Source organism: Lathyrus oleraceus, chromosome 3 (genome assembly GCF_024323335.1).
Source record: "Lathyrus oleraceus cultivar Zhongwan6 chromosome 3, CAAS_Psat_ZW6_1.0, whole genome shotgun sequence".
Lineage (NCBI taxonomy): Eukaryota > Viridiplantae > Streptophyta > Magnoliopsida > Fabales > Fabaceae > Lathyrus > Lathyrus oleraceus.
This window is the reverse complement of record NC_066581.1, coordinates 207,996,253-208,017,098: the sequence shown is the minus strand read 5'-3', so window position 1 is coordinate 208,017,098 and position 20,846 is coordinate 207,996,253. Positions and strand designations below refer to the sequence as shown.

Below are 20,846 nucleotides of genomic sequence, written 5' to 3'. Positions count from 1 at the left end.
CACCAACGACAGATGATAGTGCTAACCCCGTGACAAGGCATGGTCCTGTAAAAGTGGAGATGATGTCGAAGGACAAGAAAGGGATAGAGGTGACTGAGAAGGATCAGTTAAAAATGCCAATGTCCGTGGTCCCAAAATGTTCGAAGAAGAATGGAGCTTTCCCTCGTGTTGATGATTGTTGTGCGGCCATCGCTACAAAGGGGTGTGTAGTAATTGGGGAATCGGTCCAGAGAAAGATGAAAGTCGAAATGGACGATGTAAGGTGTAAAGTACCCAGTCTGGCAGTTGAAACCGTCAAGGTGGAAAATGCTGTTGGTGTTGAGAAAGAGAAAAAGCCGTCCATTTCTTCTTACAAACAGGCGGTGGAAGTGGTGAGAAATGGAGGGTTCCCAGGCTGGGGACAGATCATAGGCATTATGGTAAAGGTGGATATGTTTGGGATTGGTTATCATCCAGGTCAAGACTCGTCTGAGCAGAACAGAGGACGTCGTCCGTCGTTCACCTTTGTCAGTGCTGGAATGCTAGATTCAGATCACGCCTATACAGTGGGTGAAGAGAGTGACAGCGACCGCGAGCTGGAATCGTGGATAAAATCGTGCGTACCAGGAAGCTGGAAGGCTTAAAAAGATCAGCACTGACACTCGTCCAGAAGAGTAATATTTCTTGTTTTCAGTTTATATGCATGGAAGCCATATGTGTTGCCCGACACGTAATGGTTCATTGTAAGGGCCACCTCATGTTTAAATTTGCATTTCTGCATCATTAATAAATGGATGTTTTTCAGTCAAAAAGCGGTGTTCCCTGTTTTTCATTTATTTTTGCAGTTTAAAAACAAATAAAAATGGCAATGTTTTCATTTTTCCTTTTTGATTCGTCTCGTTCCGAATTCAAAAATATTCTCTGGATCTCGTTGATAACGATTTGGTTACACCACATATGACTTCGACAAACCGAGCAATCAGGCTGAAGAAGAAGACGAAGAAGATTGTGATCTGCTAGAGTATTAGCCAGGTTGTTGAAACAAGAGGAGAAGTTGACTCATCCGCACGTGAAGCGGGTTGAGATTGTTATTCCAAGCGCCGCCGAGGTCAGGAAGGAAATAGGAAAATGAGGCCGCTTCAGAGGCGAGTCGAGAGTAGAATGGTAGTCCTGTTGAAGGGACATGTGGATACCTTCGCTTGGTCATGTCAAGATATGTCAGGGTCGGATACCGATGACGTTGTGCACAAGCTACCATGGAGAGAAGATTGTCCTCTAGAGAAGCAGAATGCCGGTGCTACTTATCAGAGAGCCATGGTGACTTTGTTTCATGATATGATTCGTCATGAAATCAAATGCTATGACATGATAGCAAAGTCCTAACCAGAAATGGGGCATCTGGCAGGCCGGGGCAAGTCGTTTGACCGGTGGAGATAATTCAAACTGAGGTTGAATTCGAATAAGTGCACTATCAGAGTGCGATCCGGTAAGCTGTTGGGGTTCATTGTAAGGGAGGAATCGAGGTTCATCCTGCAAAAAAAAAAAAAAAAAAAAAGAACAATAAGAGAAACGCCTGAACCGAGAAAGAAAAAGAGGTTCGTGGTTTCTTAGAAAGATTGAACTACCTGTCATGGTTCACATCTCATCTAATAGCCACGTGTGAACCAATATTCAAGTTGTTGAAAAGAGATCAAACGGTCAGGTGAAATAATGATTGCCAAGGGGCATTGAATGATAAAAGAATAAGTTGCAGGAGCCTCTGATTCTGACGCCTCCTGTGGGAGGAGCAATTATCAATTCTGTACTTGACGGCCTTCGAGGGGTCTACGAGGTGTACTGGGGCAGCATGACGAGTCTTGTCAAAAAGAGCATGCAATTTACTTTAGCAAAAAGTTTACCGACTGTGAAACAATACATTCACTGTTCGAGAAAACTTGTTGTACTTTGGCATAGGCTGCTCGCCGACTGAGACAGTATATGCTGGTTCATACCACTTTGTGGATTTCAAGATGGATCTGATCAAGTACATATCTGAGAAGCCAGCATTAACCGGACGGGTTATGAGAGTGCAAAAGAATATTGACTGATCAGTATACTCTCAGAAAGCAATCAAGGGGTATTGTCTGATTACATTGCCCAACAACCCATTGAGGATTATCAACCGATGAAGTTTGAGTTCCCTGATGAGGACATCATGTTTCTCAAATCGAGAGATTGCGAGGAACCAATCCCGGAGGAGGGGCCTGACCCTGAATCCGAATGGATTCTGATGTTTGATGGGGCCGTTAACGTGAATGGAAGCGGTGTTGGTGCTGTTTTGGTTACGCCGAAAGGATCCCACATTCCTTTTGCTGCCCGGCTAACATTTGAGTGCACCAACAACGTGGCTGAATACGAAGCTTGCATTTTGGGGATTGAGGAGGCGATTGATTTGAGGATCAAGAACCTTGTCATATATGGAGATTCAGCTCTGGTGATAAATCAGGTTAACGGAAAATGGTATACGCATCAATCTCATTTGGTTCCGTATCGAGATTATACGAGGAGATTGTTGACGTTTTTCACCAAGGTGAAGTTGCATCATGTGCCCAGAGAGGAGAATCCTTTGGCAGATGCTTTGGCTACTCTGGCTGCCTTGATTAAGGTGCAGAGGTGGAATCAGTTCCCCAGTGTTGAAGTAGGTCGTCTGGATAGACCGGCTTATGTGTTTGTTGTTGATGCAGCGTCGGATGATGAAAAGCCGTGGTATTATGATATCAAGCGCTATCTGGAGACGCAGGAATATCCTGAGGGAGCATCGAAAAAGGATCGGAAAACTCTGCGGAGGTTAGCTATGGTGTTTTACTTGAATAAGGATGGGGTTCTGTACAAGAGGAATTTTGATTGGGTCTTGCTCAGATGTGTTGATGATAGCGAAGCAAGCCAATTGATGAAAGAGGTTCATGAGGGATCGTTTGGTACCCATGCCAGTGGGAATGCTATGGTAAAGAAGCTGCTGAGGGCAGGTTATTACTGGATAACAATGGAGGCCCAATGTTTTAATTTCGTGCGGAAGTGTCATAAATGCCAGATTTATGCTGATAAGGTGCACGTGCCTCCAAATCCTTTGAGCTTGATGTCGTCTCCATGGCCGTTTGCTATGTGGGGCATTGATATGATTGGAAAGATTGAGCCTACGGCTTCGAATGGGCACAGGTTCATATTAGTGGCTATTGATTACTTCACCAAGTGGGTAGAAGCAGCCTCTTATACGAACGTGACAAAGCAGGTCGTGGCCCGATTTCTGAAAAGAGACATCATTTGCCGATATGGGGTTCCCGAAAGAATCATTACTGATAATGGTTCTAATTTGAACAATAAGATGATGGCAGAGCTGTGCCGGGAATTCAAGATTGAGCATCACAATTCTTCTCCTTATCGTCCGAAGATGAATGGGGCGGTTGAGGCAGCCAACAAGAATATAAAGAAGATTGTGCAGAAAATGGTGGTAACCTACAAAGACTGGCATGAGATGTTGCCGTTTGCATTGCATGGGTATCGAACGTCGGTACGCACATCTACTGGGGCAACTCCTTTCTCATTGGTATATGGAATGGAGGCTGTATTACCGGTTGAGGTTCAGATTCCCTCTTTGAGAGTCCTGATGGACGTGAAATTGCAAGAGGCTGAATGGGTAAGGACCCGGTACGAGGAGTTGAGCCTGATTGAAGAAAAGAGGCTAGCAGCCATCTGCCATGGGCAGTTGTATCAGCAAAGGATGAAGCGTGCTTTTGACAAGAAGGTGCGACCTCGGGTATATCACGTAGGTGATATGGTGCTGAAAAGGATCCTTCCTCCTCAAAACGATCGAAGGGGCAAATGGACGCCAAATTATGAAGGTCCATTCGTGGTCAAGAAGGTTTTCTCTGGCGGAGCCTTGTTGTTAACGACCATGGATGGCGAGGATTTTCCATCCCCTGTGAATGCGGACGCAGTTAAAAAATACTTCGTATAATTGACCCGCTGGACGAAAAGAACAAAATAGTCCAGGCAAAAATGGGCATCCCGGCGAACCAAAAAACAGAAAGAAAGGTTCGGGCAAAAATTAGGGATAAAAATGAAAAATGTACACCCGGCAAGTTGAAAATCTGAAAAGGCGACTTGGGCAAAAAAGGGTATCCCGGTGGACTGAAAACCCGAAAGGGCGGTCCAGGCAAAAGAGGGATTGAAACGAATAACTGCGTCCGGCATGATCGTTTGCGCTTTGGTTAAAGCATCATGGATAATACCCTGTAGGGATCAGTCGGAAACGTCTTGTTCAGAAGGCAGAAAGCACGGAGAGTCTGAGGACATATGGGGTGTAACCGAGTTGGAACTCGATGAGATCACGGGTTTCACATTGCCATAGGATAGATTTTTCCTTTTGTGCAATTACCTCTTTTCAGGAATTGCTTCCTTTGTATTGCTCATTTGAGCCACACTTTTTCAAATCAATAAAATGCATATTCAGTCAAATAATTTTGTTTTTTTGTTTTCATTACCGCTTTGATTGCAAAAACATCCAGATTATTTTGATAAAGAATCTTGCATTTTAAGACATACAGGTCCCTTCCAATGCATGTTTATAAGGTTGAAAACTTGAAATCTTATTTGGAAGGTTGAGTGACCAAGTGTTGAAATCTTGACACGCCTGGGGCACGGTTTTATCTGACGATCTGTTTTGCAGGAACTGTTAGGTATTTCCATTCACTTGCAGGTTGTGGTGTGGAAGCTTTGTAGCAGATCCCCAGAGAGTTCGCTCAGGAACGAGTGTATGAAGAATGACGAAGACGTTGATACGTACGACGATCCTTGGAATTAATCAAGAAGACTCTTCAAAGTCGGAAGACTTGAAAGTTTATATAAATTCCCCGCAGAGTTCGCTCAGGGACGAGTGCATGAAGAAAGGACGGTAGGAAGAGACGACGCGAGACGTCCGACGGCCTTGGAATTAATCAAGAAGACTCTTCAAAGTCAGAAGATTGAAAAGTATGTATAAATCCCAGGAGTACGTTTCTCGTCGAGCGCGGGGCGGCTGGGAATACAAGATGATGGAGCAGAAAAGGTCCAGACGAGTCTGGGAGTTCTCAAAAGTGGAAAGCCGATACGAGATTGGGAGGCGGATACCATGGTTCGACGAGTCGATGGGTGTTCTGTACCAACTTTTCTCATTTTCCCAGCGAGGTCCCCAAGCAAAGTTGTAAGGGCTAACTCCCCAGCAGATCCAAGGTCTGTGGATCCCTTAGCCGAGTTGAGGTGGTTATCCCCGCCAGGTTTAAAATGGTGTTTCCTCAGCAGCCAGGCCTGAAGGTTGCTATCCCCGAGTGGAGCGGGTTTCAATGAAATATATCTCCAACAGTGTTCATCCTACCAGTGGATTGGACGAGTTTCCGTAGCAGACTGATATCTGCATCCCCAGCGGAGTGTATCCTACCTATGGATTGCATGGGTTGTCCCCAGCGGAGTGGCATTTGCTTCCCTAGCAGGGTCAGGATGGTTATCCCCAGCAAGTCAAAGACCGATGTATCCCCACAGAGTGTTGGTGGTTCTTATCCCCAGCAGTTTCCCGAGCGGATGGGGTGCAAAGGAGGTTCTTCCCCAGCAAGGGTTGCCTTATTCCCAGCAGCAGTGCTATTCCCCAGCAGGGTAGAGATCGGAGTATTGACGAGTTCCTCAGCAGAGTGTCTCGTGCTCCCCAGCGGAATCCCTTGAGGGGGATACTTTTTATGCATTCATCATGAAAAAATAGCATAGCATGTTGCATAGAAAAATAATAAATCGCGTAGCATTCCCATAATTATGGAGCATTACGCAGAAAAATCAATCATTCATCATTGCAAGCATAAGCTAGTCTCAGACCGTGGTTACCGTTTGAGAGGTGGTTTTACCAGACAGTGAAGGTGTTACTCCGAGGAGTCTAGCATCAGATTTTTTATCAACAAGGTTCTCTAGTAGTGCGATACTGGAGGAATTCTTTTCCGTCGGACAGAGATGGAAATGAGGATCGGAGAGTGTTACGCGATCAGCGCGACTTGGGCCGTGGTTACCATCTGAAAATGGGTTTTGCCAGTCGGTGAAGATGTTACTCTGAGGAGTTTAGCATTGTGACGTTGGGTCAACGGTATTCCCCAGTAGTGCGATACTGGAGGAGATTTCTGTCGTGCGAGATGGAAGTTGGAAGATGTTTCTCTGAGGAGTTCAACATCGGGATTTTGGAGCAACAGAATCTACCGGTCATCAGTAAGTGTCTGGTCGAGCTTTCTTTGGTGTTAGTAAACATCATCATTCGATGTCCAGTAAACGTCGAGTTATTTCCCAGTCATTGTTTAATGTCTGGTCGATCATCATTCGATGTCCAGTAAACGTCGAGTTATTTCCCAGTCATTGTTTAATGTCTGGTCGATCATCATTTGATGTCCTGTCAACATCCTTGTTTGATGTCCTGTCAACATCCTTGTTTGATGTCCTGTCAACATCCTTGTTTGATGCCTGTCAACATCCTTGTTTGATGCCTGTCAACATCATTGTTCGATGTCCAGTAAACGTCGAGTTTTCTCCCAGTCATCAGTCAGTGTCTGGTTGAAGGGGTTGCTCTGAGGAGTTCAGCATCACGACGTCAGATCAGCAATGTTCCCCAGTAGTGCGATATTGGAGGAAATGTTTCCGTCGGACAGAGATGGAAATAATATCAGAAGACGTTACGCGATCAGCGCGATTCCGGGGTTCAAATGGAGAAAAGGAAATGTTGAGGCATTTTCTGGGGTTCAAATGAAGATTGGAGTTGAAGATTGTATCCGGGATGAGGTCCTTAGGATTATCTTCTGTTCATGTGTCACCTTAGACTCTGGCTGAGGCCGATGGAGGTCGTTATAGGTGTCTTCTGAGGAAGAGATACACATGTTACCTTCCTTTTGTGAAGGTATACCCTCTGACATGTCGCCCTCAGAGTGGTGTTTGGTGTTATTTCCGGCGTTGCCAACGGAATTATCACGAGAGATTGGAGATCGGGGTTCAAATGGAGAAAAGGAAATGTTGCGGCATTTTCTGGAGACGGGGTTCAAATGGAGAAAGGGAGATGTTGCGGCATTTTCTGGAGAACGGGGTTCACATTGGCGATCGCGAGTTATCGTCAGGCGACTGGGGTTCAAAATGGAGAATGGGGTTCATTATTTGGCAAACAGGAGAGTGGGGTTCAAATGCAGAGATCAGAGGATCATTTGCGCAGAGAAAATTTCGGGGTTCAAGAAAATGAAAAAAGGAGAAGAGAAAATTTTCGGGGTTCAAGAAAAGCATAAAGAAGAGATGGTAATCCCGAGCGGATGTGGTGTTCAGGCCATGGTTATCCCTGCGTTACCATTTATTTTGGTATCCGGGTCGACTTGTTCCGTACCAGACGGATTGTTGAGAGACTGTTCTTCGCCGATTCTGACAGGCGTTGTTGATTATTTTCCCATCAGAGTGCAAATTGTTCGTCTGTTCTTGGTATTCAATCACTCTTCATCCTGATCATCTGAAAGCCGAGGCTGTTCATATGGACAGGTTCACAGTGGATTGAATAGGGGCAGCTGTAACACCTCAAAATTTGCCCTCCTCTCTTGGGACTAGCATATCATATTGCATATCATTTTTTAGGTCATTAGGCATTACATATTGCATATCATGTGGTTACATTGTGCAAGCCATCTTCTCAAGTCTTGATCAGGAGATAAGAGGTGGAGATGCAGGCCTAGGGTTTTATGGACTGGTCATTAATCATCTGAGGAAGGAGGTCCAAATTAGGGTTTTGTGGTTCTCAAGGAGATTGGTCTTCCTCTTGTTTGAAAGGATACATCATCATCATGGTTTATCATCAGAGGATTCAAGTGTTGGAGCGCATTCTTTGAGATTAGGGTTTTGACCACTAGTCAACCCTAATCAGTTGCATTGGGCCAATCAGGGCATGATCAGGAGATGGGGTCTATAATGGATATGGGGATCATCACATGGTTTTATTGAGCTTATTGAGGCTAGGGTTTCATCCTTGGGCCATTTCATCAGGAGATTGGAGCTCAAATTGATCAATGCTATGACAGATTCATCTATCAGTTGAAAAAGTCAACTGTGGTCAACTGTGCATGATTTAATGGATTTGGAGGTGAAAATGAGTTGGATACACTTCATTCATGTTGGAACAAGTGTTATTTGACATTTCAAAGCTTAAGAATGGAGAAAATCAAGTCAGGACAAAAATTGCCAAAAATAGAAAGTGACTTGTAATGGAAGTTTCCAAAAATGGAAAGTTTTCCACCTCAAATTTACATGTCCAAGGAAGCTTCAAATGAAAATTTGTTCAAAATGAAAGTTGTAGATCTTGGTCTCACCTTTCCAAAAAGTCCAAGAACTTGAAAATCCCATGTATGGTTGACAAGTTATGGTCCATTCAATTTCAAAAATGACCCATAATCAAAGTGGCATAACTTCCACATGGAGTGTCCAAATGGGATGATCTTTTTATGTGCAAACTCTATTTGACATGTACTTTCATGGTGCATAATTGGAATTCATCAAAAATGGTCAATGCAAAAAGTCAAATTTCAAGTGCACAGTTAAAAATCCAAGGGCAAAATGGTCCAACTTGAGAAATAATGAGAATTTTGGAATGGGGATTTTTGCAACACCTCACAAATGCAATTTGAAAATTGTTGGAATGGTCATAACATGTTGAGGTCCATTATTTGGTTAAGCCATTTATGAAATGCACTTGAAAAGTATACAATTTACCATGACATAGTGAAAATCAAAAATACACAACCAATGACCATGGGACAAGTTGCAACACATCACACATGTCATTTTGAGAGTGTGTGAGCTGTCAATGAGCTGTCACAGGGCTTGAGTGAAAATACCATTTTGCCCTTGCTTAAGGAAATTACATTTTTGCTAATACAAGTCATTTTGGTTAATTCATGATTAAGGATGTAATTAGTTGGAAGTATATAATCTTAATCATAACTAACTTTGATCACAATCACATTTCACAAGAAATTGCAACCAATTTTCCCTCCAAATTCTCCAAAAGCTCAAGAACACACAAGAACAAAATTGAATCGAACTCTTTCAATTCTCCATCAAATCACGAATTTCTTTTTGCTGCCTCTTCCATGGATCTTCCTCTTGAACTGTTTTCATGATTTGGAGCCAAAAAGCATTGGAATCGCAACTGTTCATCCTTGGTGCATCCATGGCATTTCGCAAATTCTTCCACTAGAAGCAATTTCAATCGAACCTAACACCTCCAGTCAACTCACCTATCCTTCTTCTTCATCTGTTTTGGATCAACACGCCGTGAAACATCAAAATTCAACACTGCCATCTCAAGGTACCTCAAATTCGAACATCATCATTCTTTAAATGTTCATATGCGTTTTGTAGTGTGTTTGATGTAGATGATCATGATGCCTTTAGATTTTGGAATGGTTGAGTGAGTTGAGAGAAATCGTGCTTGAAAGAGTTGATGTGAAAACCTAATTCGATCGATCCGGTTTGTACAGTTAGATTTAGGTTGATTAGGTTACGTATTCGTGATCCTCTTGCTGAGACCTTTCCAACGGTTATTCATTTGTGAGATTTGGTTGAGAGATGAGCAAAACCGAGTTTGGAGATGGATGAAGGTTGAACGCGCGAAGGAGGAAGAGAAATCTGGAAATGTGTTGTGTTTGATCCGCTTGGCTCAGTTGCTTTTCAAATTCGGTGTTTCCCGCCAGGACAAGCCACTCATGCAGCGACAGCGCATTAGTAAAACGCCTGCGTTTTGGACCGGCCAGGCTTAATTACGACATTGCCACTGAAGCTTAATAATTCCATTTTAATTAAATATAACACTTAAATAATTATTTCATAATTCATTCTAACTTTGAAAAATCATAAAAAAATAATTACAAGTCCAAAAATAGTGAGGATTTTTTTGTTAGTTTCCAATTTCTCTCTAGTTTTTTATGAGCATGATATCACAAGTTGTGCATGGTAAAATGTTGACCTGGCCTATTGATCTTTGACTTGTGTGTATTTTTTACATGTTTCACCATATTCATCATGAAATGCTCATACATTTAAAGAAATTCCTGAAATTTTTTGTGCTCATTCTGGACATGTTGATGTTGATTTACATATAAAGTTTGTGATTTTTGGATATCTGAGGAGTGAGATATGATTTTTTGAATCTAGGTGTGACAATTTGTGTCACACCTAGCTAGGTCAACTTCATAAATTTATTTGCCTGGCCTATGATTGTTGAATTGGATTGAAATTTTGCATGAATGATCATTGATATGTCAAGATAACATGTGAATTGTTCTGGATTTTTCTATGGTGTTTTTAATTTGATTAATAATTTTCTTCACTGTATGCTCATTTTGCAACCTTGTGTGACACATGTTGGTAAATCTTGTATGAAATTCTCATATGGTTTTGGATGAATGTGAAATTTGGTATGTTGATTATAGACACATTGTAGGACATCACTGTTTTGGTCCCATTCATTTCTTAATTGTTCTCACTGATTTATGAATTTTTGAAGTGAATGCATGTGTTGATACCCTGAATTGGCTTGAATAATTGTGTCTGTATTTCTTGATTTTCATTGACCTAGTTTCTTTTGTCCAATTGAGCTGAAAATTGACATGCTATACCTTGAATAGGTCCTGTTTAGGTGTGAATTATTTGAGGATTTTTGGAATTGTTTTGGTATGCTTTTGATTGAAGTTATTCTGTTTGGACATTTGAGGTTCCATTTGACCTAGTTTGACTTGTTTTGGTCATGAAATGATATTGATGAATGATATGAGTATGGGATCAATTGCATTTGCTTTCTATTTGCATTAATTTGATTTTGGATTGGTTTGGCTTGCTGTTTAGATTTTTTTCTCCCTTTTGGACCCTAGGCTTGGCCTAGTGGTCTAGTTTCTCACATTTGGTTTGACTTTTCAGGATGAAATGCACAATGCTTAAGGAGATTGCTTCAAGGCAATTTGAATTGAGTTTGGTTGATGTTTATAAACTAACTTGACTTTGTTTTGTAGGTTGTGATGCTTGAGCTTAGGCTTATAGCTTGCACTTGTGCGCATTAACTTGTGTTGTCTGTATAGATTAACATTTGTTGTTTATTGTTGGTTTGTCTGAGTACTGATGATACTTGATTGATTTCAGGTACATTTAGTCGCTTACAGTTCTTTAAGAACTTGCTTGCTGCTGCTTGGTTTTTAAACCACTTGAGGTAGGACTTCTATTCTTCATGTAGTCTGGGAGACCCGGCCTGTTACCTGGCCGGGCAATTGTCTGAAGTCCTCCTTAAGAGGCAATGTTTGTGGTTGTTTACATTTGTGCCAAGCAGGTAAAGACCTCTAAGAGGCAATTGGTGGATCAAAGGGATATGCAATCTATCCCCCACTATTCTGTGAGTCGTCCCTCTGCTCACACGGCTGTGTGTTGATGCATTGGGACACAAACCCAAGATCTTGTGCTGTTGCACAATCGAGTCAGAGTCTTTGAGCGTAGAAGGGTCCCTCCATTCTGGACCCACGCTCCTTTGTCTGAAGCTCTCCCTGGTCAGGGATAAGAGCTGTGAAGTCTAATCTTCACTCACCTTTCATCTGCTTCACCTTAGCCTCGTAATGGCAAGGTTAAGAGCGAATATACCCTTGTACAGATGACTTGCTTCGGCAGTCAAACCCATTGTTTGAGCCTCACTTGATTGGTTATAGTGTGTGCTATGTGTACATTTGCTTGAAATGCTTGTTTTGATCTGTATGCTTATATGCTTGCTTTATTCTTGGATAGGATTAGCTTGCAGTTGTGCAAGTAGGTAGAAACCTCAACGTAGGGTAATGATGCATGACAACACTAGGCTCGAGTCCAGCTCCCTGGTAGTGTGTCTTCCCTTGGTTTCTGGCTAGTTTTTTTTCCCTTGAGGGGGAACTACATCGCCCTGATCCTCGTGCCAGACGAGGTATGTAGGCAGGAGGTCGTGCGAGACCTCTCCGGGCACTTTTTTTCTTTTTGTGTGTGTTTACTTGTCATCTGATTGTGTTTGTTTGGTTCGGATGCTGACGTAAGTCCAGTGATTGGCGGTCGGGCTCCACGTTTGCCTTCTTGTATGTTTTGGCTTGGATGCTGATGTAAGCCCAGTGATTGGCATTCAGGCTCCATGTTGGCCTGTTTGGGTGCGTGTGTTGTTTGGCGTGCGTAAGCCGAACTACGGCAGCTCTGATTCTCGTTCCAGACGAGATACGTAGGCATAGGATGCGACGTCCTATCGAGCTCTCTTCCCCTTAACCCCACCTGTGTTGTCTTCGGTGCGTGTGTGTGTGTGATGTTTTAGCAACCTTTTCTTTTCTTAGAGCGTGGATCCCGTCGAGTACGACGGACGTGAGGGGTGCTAATACCTTCCCCTTGCGTAACCGACTCCCTTACCCTTTCTCTTTGGTCGCGAGACCATTTCCTTTCCAGGTTTCTCTGAGCGTTTCCTTTCCCTATCTTGGGATAAATAACGCGCAGTGGCGGCTCTGTGTTGTGTTTTTATTTGAGTCCCGCCGGTTGTTTTTTCGCGGATGCGACACAAAGCAGACACAAAAGAAACATAGGAAGTAGATAGACGGTCATAATTTAAAGCACAGACATATTTAGGATTTGAATTATGAGATCGAATACCTTTTCGTAATGCTATTGGAAGGTCAAGTTCAGGTGACGTAGCTGGAGGAACAATTGGAGTAGGAGATGGTGCTGGTGGATCAATATCATCTCTAACTGCCGATGGACGCATTATGCGTCGCTGATATACCTGCAAAGGAGGTTTAATGGGTGTGGGGATGACAGAAGGGATATCTTGACCATCTAAATTACAAATCTCCTGGGAGGACGAAGAGGCAGAGAAAAAAGGAGAACCTTCAAAAAATGTTACATCGGAAGAGACAATGTACCGTTGAAGTTGAGGACAAAAACAACGATATCCCTTTTGTATACGTAAGTTGTAACACCCTTCTAAAATACCCCAATTATTTAATTAAAATAACAATATATCAATCAGAGTAATTATGCAATTAAGGGTGTCACACAATCATTTCACACCATTCACCATAATATTTAGTCATGCTCATTATTTAACTCAAAACATAAAGCATTGCACAATACGCAGCGGATAGAGATCAAATCGATCATTCAAAACATGTAACACATTACATGTAAAATTATTCAACAAGGTAAAACATCCCGTCCCGATGTTACATCTATCAGAGCATGGCCCACTAAGGAGACTACCCTAGACTCCAAGCACTAGCTTCTACTCAATCACTGCTCGTTACCTGAAAAATAGTTGTAAGGATGAGTTCCTCAATCGATATAATAAGCATTATAAAATATCATGTAATGCTAAGTAAATAACACATTAATCACCCTAATCATATTACACATTCGGTAACGGCAACCTCCACTCAACATCATAATCATGCTCAACATAAACATCAAAACACACGTATAATATTGGAACACATCCATTCATATTATACACAATACATACATTATGCAATGAGACTCCATGCATGCGGTACCGACTATTCGTGAACATATAGTTCACCTCACCGATCAAATCCAGATACGGCTACCAAGCCCACTAGTCCCACTCATTTGAGACCTAGTGACTCACTCACTAATTCCTCACCATGGGAATTAGCTACCACCCCAAGGGCTATGCTATGCACGCTAATTCACCTAGCATGCAAATATCAACAACAGTCCATAATGACTAACTCACTAATTCCTCACTATGGGAATTAGCTACCACCATAAAGGCCACAATATGCATGCTGAATCACCTAGCAATGCAAAATCATCAACAATAATCCACAATGGACATATGCTCACACTCTAAGCCATAAACAGTCCATTCATAATTGCATACATAACATATACATTCACAGCATTATGCATACCATCATACATTCATCAACACATGTATCAAAACATCATATCATGTCAAATAATTAATCACAGTATTAGCACACTCCACTAATACCTATACTGCTTAAAACAGCGGGAATTAATCCCTATTACATCATACGCCAATATAGGCCAAACACCAATTATGCACACATTATTCAAATATTAAATTTTCACTTTTCCAACAGTGTTAACCGGTTAACGCCCTGGGTTAACCGGTTAACGCAACACAAAACACGCTTCCTGGCTCATTTTAACAGTGTTAACCGGTTAACGCCCTGGGTTAACCGGTTAACGCAGACAGAACATCAATTTCTCAGAAATCACAACAGTGTTAACCGGTTAACGGCCTGGGTTAACCGGTTAACGCAAGCAAAACAGAAATACTTCATAATTCCTAACAGTGTTAACCGGTTAACGCCCTGGGTTAACCGGTTAACGCAAGACAGAAAGCTGTTCCTGCGCTAACACGAAGCAGAATGCAGAATTCTCCGCATTTTCCGCCGTTGGAGGACTTCCGGACCATCGATTCCGATTCCGTAAAAAGCTATACGTTCGGAAAATCACTACCCATCCAATTACAGATTCAATTACGGCCTTAACACAGTTTATTCATCACAATTTTTCAGCATCCAACATCCCAATTAGGGTCAATTCAACGGTTTATCACTACCCATTACATGTTAACCCATAATACCCATTAAACGACGATAAACCCCCCTTACCTGAGTTAATCCGGCGAATCTTTAAGCTTCAAGCTTTTCTCTTCCCAACCTTCTTCCTCTTGCTCTGTCTCTTTGCCCTTTTTCCTCTTTTCAGCCGCTTCTCTGTTTTCACGTGAAAACTCTGATTACCAAAATGGAACCCTTTTTCCTTATTCCCAACTTATATATATTTTCCAATAATTATTATTCCAATAATAATAATAATAATAATCCAATAATTCCAATTATTTAATTAAATTAATAAATATAATATTAACTCAAATTAAATAATTATCTTATTTTTATCGGGGTGTTACATAAGTAGCCTAGAAAAATTACATTTGAGAGATTTAACGGAAAGTTTGTCTTTACCTGGATTAAGATCATGAACAAAGCATGTGCAACCAAACACACGAAGGGGAATGGGGTAGAGATCGTGTTCCGGATTCAAGATAGAGTATGGAATCTGATCTTGAAGGACCGAGGAAGGCATTCGGTTGATAAGGTGACATGCGGTGAGGAGAGCATCACTCCAAAAACGAGAGGGTACATTGTGGTGAAGAAGAAGAGTCCGTGCAGTTTCAACTAAATGACGATTCTTCCGTTCAGCAACACCATTTTGTTGTGGTGTATGAGCACATGATGATTGGTGAATAATTCCCTGTAATGTTAAAAAAGATTGAAACTGGGATGACATATATTCACGAGCATTATCTGTGCGTAAAATTTTAATGGTAGTATTAAACTGGTTTTTAATTTCAGCATAAAACTCTTGGAATATACGGAAAACCTCTGAACGATTTTTCATTAGAAATAACCAAGTGCATCGTGAGTAATCGTCGATGAATGTTACAAAGTAATAGTATCCTAAAGTAGACTTCACACGACTAGGACCCCAAATATCAGAGTGAACTAAAGCAAAAGGTGATGCAACACTTTTATTTACTCGTTGACAATAAGTACTACGAGTATGTTTGCCTAATTGACAGGACTGACACTCAAAAGAAGAAAGCTTAGAAAGACTAGGAACTAAAAGACGCATTTTATTTTGACTAGGGTGACCCAAACGTTGATGTGTGAGTTCTTGAGAAGCAATAGAAGCACAGACCACCGGTGGAGAAAGATGATATAATCCTCCAGCTTCACTCCCTGCTCCAATCGTCCGTCCTGTACGTCGATCCTGGATATGAACAGAATTAGCATTAAAAAGAACTGAACAATCAAGAGTATGAATAAGCTTGTGAACAAATATTAGATTAAAGGGACAACCAGGAATGTAAAGGACAGACTCTAAAGACAAGTTTGAAAGTGGATGTGCCTGACCAAGGCCTTGAACTTTGGCTTTAGAACCATCTGCCACAGTGACAGAAGGCAAAGAATCAGAATAAGACAAATGAGATAAAAGAGATTTATTACCAGTCATATGATGAGATGCACCAGAGTCAAGGACCCAAGGACCAAGTGAAGATGTAGAGACAAAAGTTACAGGATTACCCGACTGAGCAGCAGCGGCAGATGATGATTGTTGATGGGTTGCTTTAGTGAACATGATGGAATCGGTATCTCCCATGATATTTGATGGCTCGGAACGAAAAAAAAAAAACGAGAGCAGATCTGGAAAAACGGCGACGGCTGGGGGCAGCGGATGCGCGGCTGATTGTCCGGCGCGTGAGATTCACGTGCGATGAAGGAGAGACGTGTGCGGACGCGTGCGGCGGCGGAAGGCAGTGAATCTGACCGATTTGTAGGAGACGATTCCGGCATATAGGAATCTCGCCGAAAAGTCGACAGGAGCGGCGGCGCTGTGGGTGGCCGGAAAAAAAGAAAAAAAAATAATTTTATTTTGTGGAAGACAGTAGGTCAACCAGCTCTAGATACCATATTGTAATTGTATCTCTGCGTGTCTAATATGATTACACATGGTGTATATTTATATGCAAATAGGGAATATACAATAGAAAATAATATCAATTACAGTTATGACTAATTAAATATCAATCAATACTAATTGATTGATAACATATTCTTAACAATATAAATATGGTAAGTTTATACATAAGCAATTATATAAGCTATAAGCTGCAAATAATTTGTTTATTCAAACATCACTCACAGTTTTGCTCTTCCAAATGAAGTCAATGCCACCAACCTTTGGAAACTTCAAACTTGTTGTGCTGTTTAATGCTTATTTGATTGATGTGAGCTTGTACTTTTCTTTTACCAAAAACCACTCATTTGGTTCTTAGTTTCTTCTGACGATAACAACTTGTTACATTGCAATTTGCAAATAAACAAAAGAACAACTAGTATTATTGCATTGGTAGACTAGGCAAGACTCACAACCTGTGTCAGTTGACTTGGGTATACATATACTCTGGCCAACCAAGTATGGATATGAAAGCATTATTACATCCCAACTCCATTTTTGCTATACTATTCTAGTTAACATTCACATGGCTGAAACATTTTTGTTTGATATTGCTAATTCACTCTTAGGGAAGCTCGCTTCTTTTGCTTTTGATCAAGTTGCTCGTGCCTGTTACGTGTATCATGATCTTCAAGGGATCAAAGATACTCTGTCAATTATCACAAGTCTTTTGTTGGATGCGGAGAAGAAGAAAAACCAGCAACATGCTTTGCGTGAATGGCTTAGGCAGATTCAAAGCATTTGCTCTGATGCTGAAGTTGTTTTGGACGAATTTCGTTTGCAAGTCAACCTAAAACAAGCTGTTGAAGGTTCTGGAAGCTCAAGGATGAAGGTACGCCGCTATGTTTCTTCCTCTAATCCAATTGCTTTCCGTTTTAGGATGGCACATCAAATTAAAGATATTAGAGGCAGATTGAATAAGGCTGCAGCCGATGGAGTCTGGTTTGGGCTTGTGAAAACTGATGTTGAGCCCAGACTTGCTGTGCAAAGTAGAGAAATTACTCATTCATATGTTGATATTTCAAGTGTAATTGGGAGGGAGAAAGATAAAGAAGCAATTATCCAGCTTTTGAAGCCAACTCATCCTCACACGGGTGGTGATCAAAGCCTATGTGTTATTCCCATTGTGGGTATTGGAGGCTTGGGAAAGACCACGCTTGCAAACTTCTTGTTCAATGATCAGAGGATCGATCAGCTTTTCCAACTAAAGATGTGGGTGTGTGTCTCTGATGATTTTGACCTCAGGAAGATTGTTATTAAAGTCATCAATTCTGCTTCTGATGCTTCTGCTGCTTCTACTTTCGATTCGGCTTCAAGTGTTGCTCACCAGGAGAATATAGACCACTTTGATATTGAGCGGCTACAAAGTCATCTGAGACGTAAACTTTCTGGTAAAACATTTTTACTAGTGTTAGATGACATATGGAATGATGATCGTGTAAAATGGATTGAGTTGAAAGATTTGTTAAAAGCCGGTACGTCAGGAAGTAAAATCTTGGCGACAACACGGAGCAACTTAGTTGCTTCGATGATGGGTACAGTTCCGTCCTATGTTTTAAAAGGTCTTGATACAAAGAAATGTTTATATCTGTTTCTCAAATGGGCTTTCAAGGAAGGAGAAGAAGAAAAGTATCCAAATCTAGTAGAGATCGGAAAAGAACTTGTGAAAAAATGCGCAGGGGTTCCACTAGCTGTGAGAACAATAGGAAGTTCTTTGTTTTCAAACTATGATTTGCACAAGTGGGAATTTGTAAGAGACCATGGATTATGGAATTCAGAAATGAAGAGAGGTGATATCCTACCAGCATTACAATTAAGCTATGATCAAATGCCATCCTATTTGAAGCAATGTTTTGCTTTTTTTTCCCTTTATCCCAAAGGTTTTACCTTCGATAGTGATGAAATTATAAATCTTTTTGCAGCCCTTGGGTTAGTTCAACCCCGAAATGGAAGTGAAAAGATAGAGAGTATTGTAAGAGAATATATAGATGAGTTAAATTCACGATCGTTTCTTGAGGAGTTCAGAGACTATGGCTACTGCTTCAAGTTCAAAGTACATGATTTGATACACGATCTTGCTATATATGTTGCGAGAGACGACTTTGTATTGGTAACCTCTGATACTCAAAGTATACCAGAGCAAGCAAGGCATTTATCAATTTTAGAAAATGTTTTACTTGACTATACTTTGATTCCAAAGTCCAAAAGAGTGAGAACTATATTATATCCTGTTCAAGGAGTGGGTCTTAAAAGTAAAAATCTTTTGCATACATGGATATTAAGATACAGATGCTTACTATACTTAGACTTAAGTAGTTCTTCATTTCAGACTCTGCCAACCTCAATTGCCAAATTGAAGCACCTGTGTGTTCTCTATATTCGAGATAACAGCCAAATCAAAACACTTCCCCGCTCTATTTTCAAACTCCAAAGTTTGCAAGTTTTGTCCCTCATTGGATGCACAGAACTTGATACATTGCCTGAAGGATTCGAGAAGTTGACGAGCCTTCGACAATTGTATATTACCACAAAACAGCTTTTTCTGTCACTGGATGAATTTGCAAGCTTGAATCATCTTCAAGCTTTGGGTTTATATCATTGTGACAATATGAAGCATCTGGTCAGCGGGGCACAAACACAACTCACTTCCCTTGAAGCATTGTATATTCAGTCTTGTAAGAGCTTGGAGTCTTTCCCTCTTCATATTTTCCCAAAATTGAATACTCTGCTAATTAAAGATTGTCCGACGTTCAACCTGTCGTTCAACTATGAAGGCCCAACCCAGAGGCAGAGATTGAGGTTGAAACATCTGCATCTTAAGAGTTTTCCACGGCTTTTGAAACTGCCTAGATGGATTGAAGATGCAGCAGAGACTTTAGAAAGCTTGAAAATTCGTAAGTTTCCAAATCTCAAGATGCTTCCTGAGTGTCTAACATTAATGACTCATCTCAAGAGCCTCTATATTGAATCATGTCCTCAACTTGTGTGTCTTCCAAGTGACATGCATCGTCTTACTGCACTTGAAGAACTTCGCATTTATCGTTGTCCTGAATTGTGCCAAAAATGCCGGGCCCCATCTGGAGAGTACCGGCCCATGATTGGCCGCATCAAGCGAGTTTCCATTGGAAAACATTAATATAGGCATCAAACTTGAAGGTAAACATGCTAGAATCTTCTTACATTCTAAAAACATTTCAGAGTTTTCATATTTTGTTTAAAATTTGTGTATATTTATTCTATGAAAATAATAAGCTTAAAGAAGATATTTGCAGTAACATTTGCTTTATTTACAGGGCAATGTAGATGATTTGAGGGTTCAGAATTCAGCATAAGCACCAATAGTTGATAATGTTGGAGGAAATGATTGCTAGCAAGAAGCTTTACATTCTCAGGATGTTTGTTTCCATCTGCATGTATAATTATTCTCTTCATTCTACATTCTCAGTACTCACAAACATATTTGTAAGAATTCAACATTTGTCATTTGTTCAATTTGAAGGTGATTTAATTGACTTGTACAATAATATATATCATGTAAATATGTTCTAAATAAACATGTTCGTTTCCAATGAAAGAGTAGATGGAGCCTAATGTTGAATATCCTCTCCATTATAGCAAGTCATGATTTCATATACAATGTATTTCATGCAGATTGATTCTGAAACAAACAAACTAGCAACACCTGTGTATGATGGTGAAAATTATCATATCTGAGCAGCAAGAATCGAGGCACACTTAGAGGTAAGTGATCTCTGGAAAGCTACTGAGGACGACTACGAAGTTCCTTCTTTACCACACAATCTAACAATAACTCAGATGAAAAACCACAAGGAAAAAAAATAAGAAAGTCAAAGGAAAGAGCTTCTTTGTTAGCTTCTGTCTCGCAAGACGTTTTCACTAGAATTACAATCATCAAATCAGCATTTAAAATCTGGAATTTCGTCAAGAAAGGAGATAAGAGAATCAAGCACTGAAGCATTGAATATGGTTAGGGAATTTGAAGCATTAAAGGATTAAAATCTAGTTTAGTTATGTAATTTACATTTAATAAGACTTTTAACTTTTAAGTTTCTAAGAGAAAAGAGCCCTGATAATTTGAAATTTAGCTGGAGGGAAAGTAAAATCTTGTAAAAAATTATTTCAGTCAAGATTTGAATTTTGGTTCGCTTAAACGATTCGTTCGTAACAGCTGCTCATTAGCCATTTGAGTCCAACCAATTAAACAAGCAGAGAAAACAATGTTTTCTTAC

General features: G+C 40.8%; 1 protein-coding gene across 4 annotated transcripts; it reads left to right on the top strand.

Annotated features, from left to right (window-relative positions):
- The first annotated feature begins 16,796 nt into the window (after positions 1–16,796).
- LOC127126345 (disease resistance protein RGA2) lies at positions 16,797–20,768 on the top strand. Of its 4 annotated transcripts, none has more exons than XR_007804959.1 (3): positions 16,797–19,752; positions 19,890–20,009; positions 20,248–20,768. XR_007804959.1 is itself a non-coding variant. In XM_051055257.1 (2 exons), exon 1 carries the CDS (start codon positions 17,123–17,125, stop codon positions 19,730–19,732), a length of 2,610 nt encoding a protein of 869 aa, XP_050911214.1. In that variant the 5' UTR covers positions 16,797–17,122; the 3' UTR covers positions 19,733–19,752; positions 19,890–20,768. The 4 variants fall into 4 exon arrangements, 1 of the variants encoding a protein (XP_050911214.1); XR_007804957.1 differs by having other exon boundaries at positions 19,890–20,058; XR_007804958.1 differs by having other exon boundaries at positions 19,890–20,095.
- Positions 20,769–20,846: the final 78 nt, after the last annotated feature.